At 34.8% G+C, this 13,403-nt stretch overlaps 2 protein-coding genes across 5 annotated transcripts in view; one reads left to right on the plus strand and one right to left on the minus strand.

Moving 5' to 3' along the window:
• Window positions 1-9,030, plus strand: part of TMEM243 (transmembrane protein 243) — a 44,994-nt gene extending 35,964 nt beyond the window's left edge. The window contains exons 5-6 of one of the 2 annotated variants that reach the window (XM_028490125.2): window positions 2,949-3,063; window positions 8,457-9,030. In XM_028490125.2, coding sequence (XP_028345926.1) covers window positions 2,949-3,041 — 93 coding nt within the window. In that variant the 3' untranslated portion in view covers window positions 3,042-3,063; window positions 8,457-9,030. Of the gene's footprint in view, window positions 1-2,948; window positions 3,276-8,456 lie in introns of those variants that run through there. The other variant, XM_007118149.4, reaches the window with a different exon arrangement.
• DMTF1 (cyclin D binding myb like transcription factor 1) overlaps window positions 1-13,403 on the minus strand; it is a 45,918-nt gene that overhangs the window by 13,891 nt on the left and 18,624 nt on the right. For all 3 annotated transcript variants that reach the window (XM_007118152.3, XM_007118150.4, XM_028490124.2), the window contains 4 exons: window positions 10,341-10,435; window positions 6,949-7,063; window positions 5,996-6,072; window positions 876-1,033 (listed from right to left, as the gene is read on the minus strand). In XM_007118152.3, coding sequence (XP_007118214.1) covers window positions 876-1,033; window positions 5,996-6,072; window positions 6,949-7,063; window positions 10,341-10,435 — 445 coding nt within the window. The remainder of the gene's footprint in view (window positions 1-875; window positions 1,034-5,995; window positions 6,073-6,948; window positions 7,064-10,340; window positions 10,436-13,403) is intronic.

Here is a 13,403-nt window from a genome sequence, read left to right on the forward strand (position 1 = left end):
GGAAAATTCAACATTTAAAACATATTTTCTCCTATGCTGCCTAACTCTTGCGTTATTTCCAGTTAGGTTTAGGTACTCTAATATCATAGCTATTCTGAAAGACTTATGGATGACATGGTAAACTGGAGCTAAAAAGAAAATCTATGGTCAATCCTCACAAGTCACTGAAAAATTTTAAGTTCTCTTTATTTTCTCTACCCATGCGTGGACAACTGACAAATTCTTGCTCATGTAAAGGCTTTCTTTTTAGTGGGTAAGTACTCAATATAGCCAATGCAATGTTCTTTTTAAAAGCAGTATCTAGTAAGCCACACTACTACAACCTAAAGCTCCCAAAGAGAAATTTAAAATATGTCAACAACACCATATTATCATTGCATTGAAGATATGATGGCTTCCCACAGATACTACCGATAACAGAAATCCACACATTATATCCAGAAATTTATTTTCTACTCTGGTTTTATTAAAAAAAAAAAAAGTCACTGACCTAGGAAATGTTATACTATAGAAATGAATAGGAAAAATGTTACCAATGAATTTAGAGTTCTTTTTACACTTCCTAAATCTTTAACCACTACTATACTTTTTATAATGTTACTTTACTACAAAGCAGACTTTGATGTATTAAGTCAGCTAAGTCTTAAACCTACATAAAGTAATTTAGATTCTAATTTCTAAAAGAGGCTTTATTGTAATGAGGTTTCACCGTATTTACAACATGGACCTGGAGAATAAAAATACTAACATCACTCAACAGTAATTCATAACTATCTCCAATTAAGGCTTTGATCATAATTTTATTAAAAAAAAATAGTTCCTTAAATATTTCCCCTAAATTACATGAAAACATGCAGCATTACAAGTTTTCATACTTTCCCACATGGTTTCTGTCATCATACATGCGAAGCACTCTTCTATAAACTGCAAACAAAGGCCGGTTCAGACCCCATGCTATAGTCCTGTAGAAATCTTTTCTTTCGTCTTTTGACATCTCAAAGATGATTTCTGTAGCATCTTTTATTCCGCGTGCCTAAATGGGTTACATTTCTTTGATTTAGGGATTTCTGATAAAATGCATATGGATATACTATGCTTTTTAAAAGTTTTTTTATGTTAAAATCATCAATGGCATAGAAAAATAACATATTGATAATTCATTAATAAGTCAAATATAAACTTTAAAATGCTGCAAGAGATAATACAATGATACTTAAATGTTCCAAAAATAAGTTGTATATAATTCAATAAAGTCCTGCCAACCCCTTTTAAAATTACAAAAAATTAAATCTAAATAGTAGAAAAGGAAGAAATCATAAGAATAAAATATAATCAAATCAAGAATAGAAAGGATGAGCAATGCTAAAAACTGGTTCTTTGCAAAGATCCATGAGACTAAATAAAAACAAAAAGATAAACTTATGGCAAAACTTAAAAAAAAAAAAGACAAAACAATATTAGAGATGAAAAATGACGCCTAAGGAGAGATGCTACAGAGATTAGATAATTGAACATTATGAAAATTTTATGGCAATAAATTTGAAAACGTATATAAATGTATGAATTCCTAGAAAAAGTCAACTTACCAACTGACTCAGGAAGAGAAAGAAAATCTAATAAACACAGACCATGAAGAAAATTTAATCAGTTATTAATAATTTTCCCACAATGAAAACACCAGGCCAAGATGACTTTACAGGTAAATCCTACCAAACAATTAAGAGAAACATAATTCTGACTTTAAACTATCCTAAAGATAAAAAGGGGGTGGGACTTCCCTGGTGGCAGTGGTTGGGAGTCCACCTGCCAAAGCAAGGACATGGGTTCGAGCCCTGGTCCAGGAAGATCCCACATGCCGCAGAGCAACTAAGCCCATGCGCCACAACTACTGAGCCTGCGTTCTAGAGCCCGTGAGCCGCAACTACTGTAGCCCGTGCACGTAGAGTCCGTGCTCCGCAACAAAAGAAGCCACCGCAATGAGAAGCCTGCGCACCGCAACGAAGAGCAGCCCCCGCTCGCCGCAACTAGAGAAAGCCTACACACAGCAACGAAGACCCAACGCAGCCAAAAATAAAAATAAATATATTTATATATTAAAAAAAAAAGATAAAAAGCGGGGGCAATTCCCCACTCATTTGATTAAGCTAGCATAATCTCAATAGCAAAACCAGACAAGGGGAGTTTCAGAGAAGATCTTCCGGGCCAAGCTCATTCATTAAAATAGATCCCTCAAATCCTAAAAATATTTTAGCACACTGAACTCAGTAATGTATAAAAAGGTTAATAATCAATGCAAAAAGTAAGCTTACTCCAGGAATATGAGTTTGTATTAATTTCAGAAAAATTAGTAATTAATCACATGAGATTTATGGAAAAAGTAAAATCTCAATAGGTATGGAAAGAGCAATCATAAAATCCAACATTCAAAAAGCATAAAGACTGTAATAATTATAAACAGAGTATAACCTTTAAATATTGTAAATCACTATGTACACCTGAAACTTATATAATGTTGTACAACTATACCCCAATTTTAAAAAAGCATAAAGATTAGAAAAGAATCATTTACAGATGTTATATATGTAGAAACCCAAACATCTATAATAAAAAATTATTTAAGAGTACTTAGCAAGAATGCTGGTTACAAAATCAATGAAGTCATTTGTATTTCTAAACAAAGCTCATAAAAAATCTTAAAAAATTCCCACTAATAATAGCATCAAAATTAAAAAAGCATTAAGACTAAATCTTAGGCAAGTTATGCAATTCCTTTATGGAGGAAACATAAAACTATCAACTGACATTAAAGAGGAACTAATTAAAACGGAGAGCTATAAAATGTTCTTCAAGAGGAAGTCAGAATATTACAAAGATGTTAATTCCCTTCATATTGATTCAGATTCAATGTAGTCCCAATAAAAATTCCAACAGTTTTTCATTCTTTGCAGGTTGATTCTAAATTTATAATGGAAGAGCAAAGGGCCAAGAACAGCCAAGACACTCAGGAAGAGACCTGCCCCGTCAGATATTGGGACTTCTGAAGACCGAGTTGTACTGGTGCAGGTATGAAACTGAACCTAAGAACAAATTAGAAAACCTAGAAACATATCTGTGGAAGTTTGAGTAGAACAGAATGGATATTGTAGACTGGGAAAAGACTGACATTCCCTAATGATGCTGGGACAATTATCATCCATACAAAACAAAACAAAACAAAAACAACCACAACCCAGTAACACTGAAACCCTATCTCATACCCACAGGAAAAAAATCAGTGTGAAAGGCAAAACTATATACGTGAGAATATCTTTATGCCCTTGAGGCAGGGAAAGATTTCTTAAACAAGCATGCAAAAACACAGAAGTAGAAAGATGATAATTTTGACACTGGAATTAAGACTCTTCTTTCATCAAATGATAACTAGAGAGAAGGAAAAGACAGGCCACTAAATTGGGACAAGATATCTGTAACACAACCAAAAAACCGTTAGTATCCAGCATACATTAAGAATGTCACAAAAATTAAAAAGATAAACCACCCCACAGAAAAAACTGATAAAAGACACAAATAGGAATTTCAAAGAGGAAACACAAATGGCCAACAAGCATATAAAAATATGTAATCAGAGAAATAAAAATTAAACCCATAATAAAATACCATTTACACCCAAAAGATTTGTACAAATTAATAGCAAAAAACTAAAAAGAACCCAAATGACCATTAACTGTAGAATGTGTAAATTATGTATATATATTTGCATGATGAAAGCTAAAAAAAAAATCAACAGGGGATGGGTCTCAAAATCACAATATTGAACAAAAGAAGCCAGTTACAGAATACCCAGAGAATGAATCAACTTACGTAAATTTCAAAACAGGTAAAATTACACTGATATGCATTTTAAACACTCTTCTGAATGTATTAAACTTCACAGTAAAAACTTCAAAATTTTAGAACCTTTTCTAAAATTATTTTACGCAGTTTCAGTTCTGCAAACAATTAAACCTAAATATTTACAAGTACCTACATGCAAGGCACTGTGTTGTGGGATGATATTATAGTGAGATGAGAAGATTTTTCTGCCCTTTTTTTTGTTGTTGCTTGTGACAATACCTTATCCTTTTACCCAAAATATGGAATATATGACACCTAATTAATTGGTTTAAAAATAGCTCCACAATGTTCCTGTTTCCACATAATGGAAACCACATTCAAAAATCAAAATCAAACTAATTAGCTTTTCCCAAGATCAGTACATCTTTTTGGACATTTCCTACTTCTGACAATTCTATCATCATTCTCCCAAACATCCTCAATTTAAAAAAAAACCCTTAATTATTACCACTCCTCATTTTCCTTCTTCACCAATATTCAGTCACCAGGCTTCCTTAGAGACTACTTGCTTATCTGCCTTTCCCTGCCAATTCTATTTCAACTACTGTAGTAAAGTCCTTTACTACTCTCACCTGGTCACCTGAAATGGGTATCTAAAAGTCTTAATCATAAAGCTGAAAGAGTCCTTGGAAATCATCTACTCCAATCTCCTACACAAGAAACCAGCTTCTTAATTCCCCAAATTCAGTGTTTTTACCAATTCGTTGCTGCCTTATCTAAACCTGTAGCATTTTTCCAATTTTAACTTAAGTGTTTGTGATCAGTGGACAACTTTTAATACACTTCTAGATACATTTCAATGGTCACTATATTTCTGTATCTCTTAAAACAATTAGCTTGATGGGAAAGATCTTTCTTCACTAATAAAGAATTAAAGTTTTTTACTCTTTATAATTTATAAAGTATAGCTTGGGAGGAGTGCAGCTTAAAATTAAGCTTAGGAACATGTACATTCTAGGCAGCAGTGTATTTAAAATAGTAAAAAATTGTACATAAACTAAGTATCAAACAATAGGAGAATAGTTAAATAAACTCTGTACACTTCCCATTCCCAAATAATGGCAATGGTCTCCATCTCAAACATGCACTATTTGAACATAACTCCATTACTGGGATGGTTAGCAAGTCTGGAAAGATTTCCTTGAGAAGAGCACAGATCTACCTGACCGAACTCTCCCTAAACTGAGTTACCAGTTCTTCTCATTTCTTATAGGATAGAATTCTAATTCTTTGGTCTGGACTTCAAAGCCCAAGTTCTAGAAGCTAATTATCTTGGTTCAGGTTAAAGGGGTTAATTTAACATACTCTGGGTTTGAACTCTGAATCCTCAATGCTCATCATTTACTTAAGCTGTTCCCTCCAGCCCTATTCTACCCCTAACTCCCATCCCTTTCTTTAAAACTCAGCCAAATCCTGCTCTTCCAAATATTTTCCATAACTGTCCTAACCCTGAGAATAAACTCTTCCTTCTCTGTTCTCATGCAGAATTAACAACAAGTTATCACTCACAGGGTACAGAGCCTTATATCATTCTTCACCTGTTTTCAGAATTTCCACATGGACTGCTGGCAGGCATTTGAAAGCCAACACTATTTGTTAAAGCAATTCACATTTCTAGTGCTTCAAAAATTCTGTTTTCATCAGACATTTAATGAAAAGGATGACTAAGGTAAAAGGATATAAGCCTGAATATGAAAATGAACTAAATTTTTTTTTTAAAGGGGAAAGACTAGTGTGATGTCATAAACTCATTCAAAGAAGATGCATAACTTAGACTTTACACAACATAAATTTAAACCTTAATTTATAGCCTGCTTGAAAAGATGGGGCTTTAAGATTCTGAGAGGCTATTAAAATTTTATCTAAACTTCAGGGTTATTAACTAAAGCAATAAAGCTATTTGAAACTGAGAATTCAAAATGTGCTTAAAAATATACTGTAATCATACAACTGAGAATTATTAATCTACAACATATTAGCCAGTCATCCATTACATAATTACTGAAAAGCTCCTAAGTACTATATACAATATGCTGCTTTGATATTTTTTGCAATTGGCGATGAAAAAATTAGTGAAACAAAAAAATATGCCATAAGATACCTTCAAATAGCGTTCAATATTGTTCATCAAAATATCAATTTCTTCCTTGGACCACATCCCCTGCTTCCATTTATGTCCTTTAAAAGAAAACAAGTAATGCTATAGAAAATATTATTCCTTGAGAGGAATAAAATGTAGCTAATTTAATGTCTCACTCATCTGAAGTCTGAAAAATCCCCAGGTAAAGTTGCTTTTGTGACCTCTGGTTTTTAAGAATACATTTGACCCTACTAAATAGATAATGATAAGTAAAGATTCATAAAAAATATTACTTCCTCTTAGATACATCTCTTATCCTTTCAGCAGTATAGGACTTATAAGTACAAAAGCCAAATCACCCTCAAAACTTCCTGAAAAATTTCTCCAGTGAAAAACAAATTTTATGGGCAAAAAAACATGTATAAAAGATTCTAGGACAAGGTGAACATAATATATTGGATACCGAGTGAATAATTTATTCTTAATGAGTACTTACTGTACAGTGGTTGAAAACAATCAATTTACTTACTTTTTGTTTCCTTTCCTTACTTCAGAGTGGCATATACACAACCTCCACTTTGTTGTAGTAACTTCCTAGCAATCCTTATGAGCACAGCAGCACTATAAACACTGTTACTTTAAACCTCTAAGCCACTTATCAGACCAAAGTTAGTAGCAGAACTTTGAAAAAAGGCTTGACTTCTACTCCCATAAGCAATAACTGAATTGTCTTTTAAATGACACCACTGTGCATCTGTTTATAACCTACTTCATATCAGAGAACTAATGATCAACTATTGAAAAATGAATATTGGTTTCATGGTCCCATTCAGAGCCAAATTTAATTAGAAAGGCTCAATTACTGTAACTACTCAACCATAATTATGAAGGCCCAACTCAGAATCCTTATGACTACAAGCTCTTCTTTATGTCCATTTTTTCCACTGGACACTAGAATTCACAGCACCTCTTACCTTTGTTAGTTAGAGAATCCTTATCTTCTTTAGTTGTAAACCATGCTTGGCTAACTGCTGAAACCTCCTCATTACCCAAGGGAGATATGTCGTCTAGTTGCTCATTCTGTAGAATCTTGAAAAGGTAAAAGAGAAAAAAAAAGTAGCAGCCTGATTTAATACCCAACCTGATTCATCTTTGTTTGTAATGCTAAGCACTATAAAACTCTAATAATGTGAAATCCATTTGTTTTAGATATAATAAAATTATACTGAATTTATAAAGACAAATATTTTCTTGCTCTTTTAATAAGACAGTATGAAAATAAAATTATCTGCATTAACAAAATACGACCTTCATTTAAGCAAATAAGTCAGTACTAGTGGCTTGAATTTTAGAGAATATTGGCTAAGATTCCATTAAGCATTTAAATTAATACAGGATACTCAAAGCCACTTGTATATTTATATATGTAAAACAAACTCATATATAAAATAAAATGGAAATGCTGGGGTTGTTGTCATGATTATTCATGTCCTCACAGGTAGTTTGCTACCTAAATATATAGTCATCTGTAATGTAATCTGTTGCTAAATCTAAAGGATTAACAGGCTAACTCAAAAGATGTTACTGCAAAATCATGACCTGCTTATTGTTTACTGACAACTTTGTTTCAGCCAACCTCTAGAGCTGATTCCTACCCTCCTTAATGTATCTTCTTTCAAAGAACTATATGGTACTACTTTCTATTATTATTGCAGTAAATCAGTCTGTATGAGAAATGTGTAGTTAAAAAATAAGCTTTACTGAGATACAATTCACACATCATAAAATTCACCCTTTAAAGTATACAATTCAGTGGCTTTCAGTATATTTATGAAGCTATCACCAGGTTCATTTTCTTTTGTTGTTTTTTAAATTTATGTATTTTATTTATTTATTTTTCACTGCGCTGGGTCTTCGTTGCTGTGCACAGGCTTTTTCTAGTTGTGGCGAGTGGGGGCTACTCTTCGTTGTGGTGCATGGACTTCTCATTGCAGTGGCTTCTCTTGTTGCAAAGCACGGGCTCTTGGCGCACAGGCTTCAGTAGTTGTGGCATGTGGGCTCTAGAGCCCAGGCTCGGTAGTTGTGGCGCACAGGCTTAGTTGCATGTGGGATCTTCCTGGACCAGGGCTCGAACCCCTGTCCCCTGCATTGGCAGGCGGATTCTCAACTACTGTGCCACCAGGGAAGCTCACCAAGTACATTTTGAATTATGGACATAACTAATCCAGCAAATTCTGCAGGAACAAAGCTGTTTTTAAGAGACTTGGCCTTGGGCTAAAGAGAGCTATAGTGTAAGTGAAGAAGATTTAGCACCAGTGCTACCATATCAAGTATGAACCTATTATAGGCAGACCAGGATAAGGGGAGAGTCACATGCCTAGTGACCACTCAACCCAGTTTTGTCTCTGGATTGGATCAACTACTAACCTATGTCACTTTCCGGAGGTAAGTCCTAACAAAGTTTGAACTGTTTTTTGAGTAGGCAGAAACTGGATCTCTACTTTCAAGAAGATATGAAACCCATCTCACTTCGAAAACAGAGAAACTTTCCATGAACAATCAAAGCACAATGAGGAGAAAAGCCATGCTTCTACTGTCACCTACTTTATTTTTATATTTGGTGGTAATGAATATTTTGTATTTATAAAAATGTTGTTTTTTAAAACCATAGGCAAAAGCTAGAAATCACTGGAACAAACATGAAAAGTTTTATAACCCTGTATTTACGCATCATATACATTTTAGATCTTTTTCTTTTAAAGATTAAGAGGATTTTATAAAGCTGAGAATTGAGACAGACTAGACAGATGATATCCAAGGCCTCTTATATTATGAAGATCACAATTCTGTAAGATTTGACACAGGAGTTATTCATCAAGGGCAATACAGAGACCTACCAAAAGACCTTGATACATATAATACCTACTTTTAAGAAATGTAATGCAGAAAATATCCTGAGATGATCTCTTATATTAATTAGTTCGTTAAAAGAATAAAATCACCGTTTCCAAAGTGAGTCTAAATATACAGCAAAGCCCACTCTATGAATCTCACAAATAAACCTGTCATGCCAATTAATCGCTGTCTTTGGGCAAACACTTAATGCCTTATGGCTCAAATTTTTCTGAAGAAGACTTACAATTATTACTTAAACCATATAATGTTAAACATGAAAAGCCATGAAATGAAGTAAATAATTCTTATAATAACTAAGTTGTAAACCAAATCACACATATGTATATAGTTATTTTCAATGTGCTAAAAATGGAACGGAAGTGAGACTACATAGTCTTTGAATCTGAAATGAATTTGACAAGACCCATTTTGAAAAAAGAATGTGCCCTATTATTTCCGAGGGTTTAGAAAAAAATTTCTGTCCAAATTCCCACTGAAACCCAAGGGTAGATTATGAGATCTCCAGCCTGGCTCAAAGCTGTTTGAAGCATTTTGAAGACTTGCTTCTCTGGAAATCCTGTCATTCTGGAACCACTCTGAAGCTCCCCACTGCAAACCATGCACAGTACACCTACCTGAGATGTCCTTAGTCCCTGATGTTACATATCAACTTGTAACTACTTTACTTCTTAACTGAAGGGTCATTGTGATGCTTCACATATGAAAAATAATGGTACAATGTCTACTGTCTACTTAAAAGTATTTTATTAAATGAAGAGATGAAGCAAAAGGACAAGCTAGTAAAAAGAAAGGACAATCAGCCAGAAATAAACTTACAAGTAAAATATATTTAAGCTGTTGGTTACTGAAGACAGCAAAGAATTCTGATTACTTTTGGCAGAAATAACTCTTGAGACAAAGTTCATGTAGGAAAAAGGGCTAATTATTATTTAACCTCTTAACATGCGGTAAAATGTATCTAGTCCTACAGACACCAAAAGGAACTACCTTAACTACAACTGTTATAATTAAAATCTATTTGAAATAACCAGCTTTCATTCACATTAGGGCAGAGAATACATGGAGCCATTCTAAATCTGTCACTACAGATAACTGCTGGGTAAAACTTATCTTAAAAAGTTTTATATCCCAATCAATATCATATATAACTGGTAGATAAAATTTAAAGTTATTTAACAGCTCAAATGAGATCACTCCAAGTGGATAAAGAATGCCCACGCATCATCTGCTTCAACAGATGTGAACCACTCTACAGGGAATGAATTTTAAAATTCTATTGTTGCTTACAATTCTGAGACTCACATATGTGGGGACTGGAAATCTGAATGAATAAGTCCAACCTCTGTCTCTGGTTGCTCCTTTGTCAGACAGAATATATTCTCATCATTTTATCACCTAAGGTATGTGTAAAGGATAATCTTCTTGTATCCAGTAAAAAGACTTACTATACCTGGATCTGTGTCACAGTTCCCTCAGTAATCTCATCATCTGCCACCTCTGTGGTTGCAGTCATGGTCACCTCAAAGCTCTGATCATTTTCTGAAACTTCAAGAAAAAGGACAGTTCAACTCCAGAATAATAATGGCAGCTTCTAATTATTAAAAAACATACCCAAGGAACAAGTATGTGATCATCTAATTTCTTAACATATTCCTTGCCAATATATCCACACATATGTTTGTGTGTGTATACATTCATATACATATATTTGCTTAACAAATATTTACTGTGCACCTAATACATGCTAGGCATTGTTCTCGGCAACAATAAACAAAAAAAAACCCAAAAATTCTGCCTTCACGGCAATTATAGCCTAGTGGGGAAGTGTTTGAATTTTAGATAGGAGGCCAGGAAAAGTCACCAACACTTGGACTTTATCCATAAAGTCCATATATCATATATCATGCAGGTATATTGAGGAAAAGCACTTCAGGCAGATGGAAAGCCAAGTGCAAAAAGGCTCTGAGATGAGGGCCTGCCTAGATTGTTCATAGGAACAGCAAGGAGGACAGTGTAGCTGGCCAGAGCAGACCAAACAAGATACTGTGTGGGGACTCACAGACCACTGTAAAGACTTTGGCTTTAACTCTTTCCAGTGGGTTGACCATTTGAAGATTTAGAGTAGTGGAGTGGTATAAACTGAGTTTTATTTTAACAGGATCACTCTGGCTGCTAAGGGGAAAGTAGCCTGAAGGGCAGCACAGGCTGGAGGGAAATCAGTGAAGAAGCTAATTCAATAATCTAGATAAGAGAGGTCAGTGGCTTGGACTAGAGTGAAGGCAAGTGAGGGTGATAAGAAGTAGTTCAAATTGTGGATACATTTTGATGGCAGAGCCAATAGGATGTGCGGATAAACCAAATATGAAAGTGAAAAGTCAACGATGGAATTAAAGTTTTTTATCTGAGCTACTGGAAGAATGTACCTGCCATTAATGAGATGGGGAAGACTGTAGAAGAAGCAAGTTAAAAAATGTAGGATGTTTCAGGAGCTCAGATTTAAACATATTCGTTTCAGATAGCCACTAAACCTCTAGAGTCAAGAGAAGTTTGGACTGGAATAAATCTGGGAGTCATTACCAGAGACAGGACTTAAAAACCATGAATTCTAGGGAGTGAGTAAAAATGGAAAACAGAAGCAATCTAAGAACTGAGTCCTGGGGCACTCCACATTTAGAGGTTGGGGAGATGCGGACAAGTCAGCGTAAGAGACTAAGAAGGAATGGACAGAGAGAAAACTAGAGAAATGTCTTCCCTGAAAGCCAAGTGACAAAATGTTTCAGGGAGAAGGGAGTGATAGAATTGTTGAAAATTGTCAGCAGATCAAGTAAGACAAAGACTAAAAAAATCACCATTGGATTTAGCAACAACAAAGTGTCTGGAGGGCTTCCCTGGTGGCGCAGTGGTGGAGAGTCCGCCTGCCGATGCGGGGGACGCGGGCTCGTGCCCCGGTCCGGGAAGATCCCACATGCCGCGGAGCGGCTGGGCCGGTGAGCCATGGCCGCTGAGCCTGCGCATCCGGAGCCTGTGCTCTGCAACGGGAGAGGCCACAACAGTGAGAGGCCTGCGTACCGCAAAAAAAAAAAAAAAAAAAGAAAGTGTCTGGTCTATAGCTTTTGATCTGGAAGGATTCCTGTGATGTGGATACAGGCTGTGCAACAAGGGAAATGATACTCTTCATGATCCCATTTTTATGTTCATATATTTGTATTAGGATGGAAAAAGATGTGGAAGAATGCACACTAAGCTGTTAAATTTCACTAAAGATTATTCATTGTTTTCTCAGTGCATTTGAGAAACAATGTCTACGGATAGATTTTAAAATTAAATTTGTTCATATCAGAATTGTGTACATGAAAAGCATATGTGTCAATTTAGACTAACTTTTTGTTTGGGTAGCAGTCCTCAAATAGTAATCATTTTTCTTCCATATAGGTTGTTTCCAGAAAGAAAAGAATGGCAAAATATGAGAAAGCTGAGGTAAGTGGATTATTTAATTAAAAGGCCCTTGTTTAATCTCTTACTCCTAATAATCCCTATACTTTCCAGACACTGACAGGTCTCAATTACACTTGAGTCCCTTTGTAGTATAGTCCTTAGGGTCTTAGGGAGAGTCTCACAATGCTAAATTTCCTTGCACGAGTTCCATAGCAGACCAGATGATATTGAATTCTGACCACTTATTGGCTGGGCAAGTTATTTAACTTCCCTTAAGCCTCCATGTTTCCTTTATCTGTAAGACGGGGATAATAGTACAGACCCACTGTAAGGATTTAATAAAGTAATCTGTGTAAAGTTTCGATCCCATGCTTGCCGCACAGCAAGATGTTTGCCATCCGTAGTAGTGGTCATCATCTTGTCTCGGTTCTGCCTATGATTAATTGTACGATCTCAGACAAATCATTTAATTCTAAACTTCAATTTCCTCACCCATAAAGTAAAAGATTCGTAATAGAAAATGAATTGGTTCTTCCTATATTTAAAAATGTTCTACATTTAACAAAAATATTACCCATTCTTAAAGATTTAGCTTACCTGCTACTTCCCCCTGTCACTTTGGCCATCTTATCTCTAAAAAGCAATTTGGATCATGTACTTAATGTGTGCTTCCTTGTAATATACCTTTTTTAAAAAAAATTTAAGTCATAAATGTGGAAGAGAATTTTCTTGCTTTCCTTTTTGTTTTTTAAGCTATTTTCAGAATGAACAAAAGACTGGGTCCAAAATTATTTTAATTTTTTCTTTTTCCCTCTATTTCAGATAAAGGAGATGGGTGAAATGCATAGGGAACTCAATGCATAACACTAATTTGAAGAGTAACTATAGAAGGGAAATTAGCAAACAGACTCAGATTACAAACGTATGAACATGGGGCAAAGAGAAGATCTTTGAAGACCACTATTGTGTTAGTTAACGTCATATATTTGTAACAGTTAAACCTGTACTCAAAATATAAGCAGTTTGAAATTGACTTTACTAATCCTAAAATTTGACCACAAGTGTCATATATAAGCAG

This window comes from Physeter macrocephalus, chromosome 5, assembly GCF_002837175.3.
Source record: "Physeter macrocephalus isolate SW-GA chromosome 5, ASM283717v5, whole genome shotgun sequence".
NCBI lineage: Eukaryota > Metazoa > Chordata > Mammalia > Artiodactyla > Physeteridae > Physeter > Physeter macrocephalus.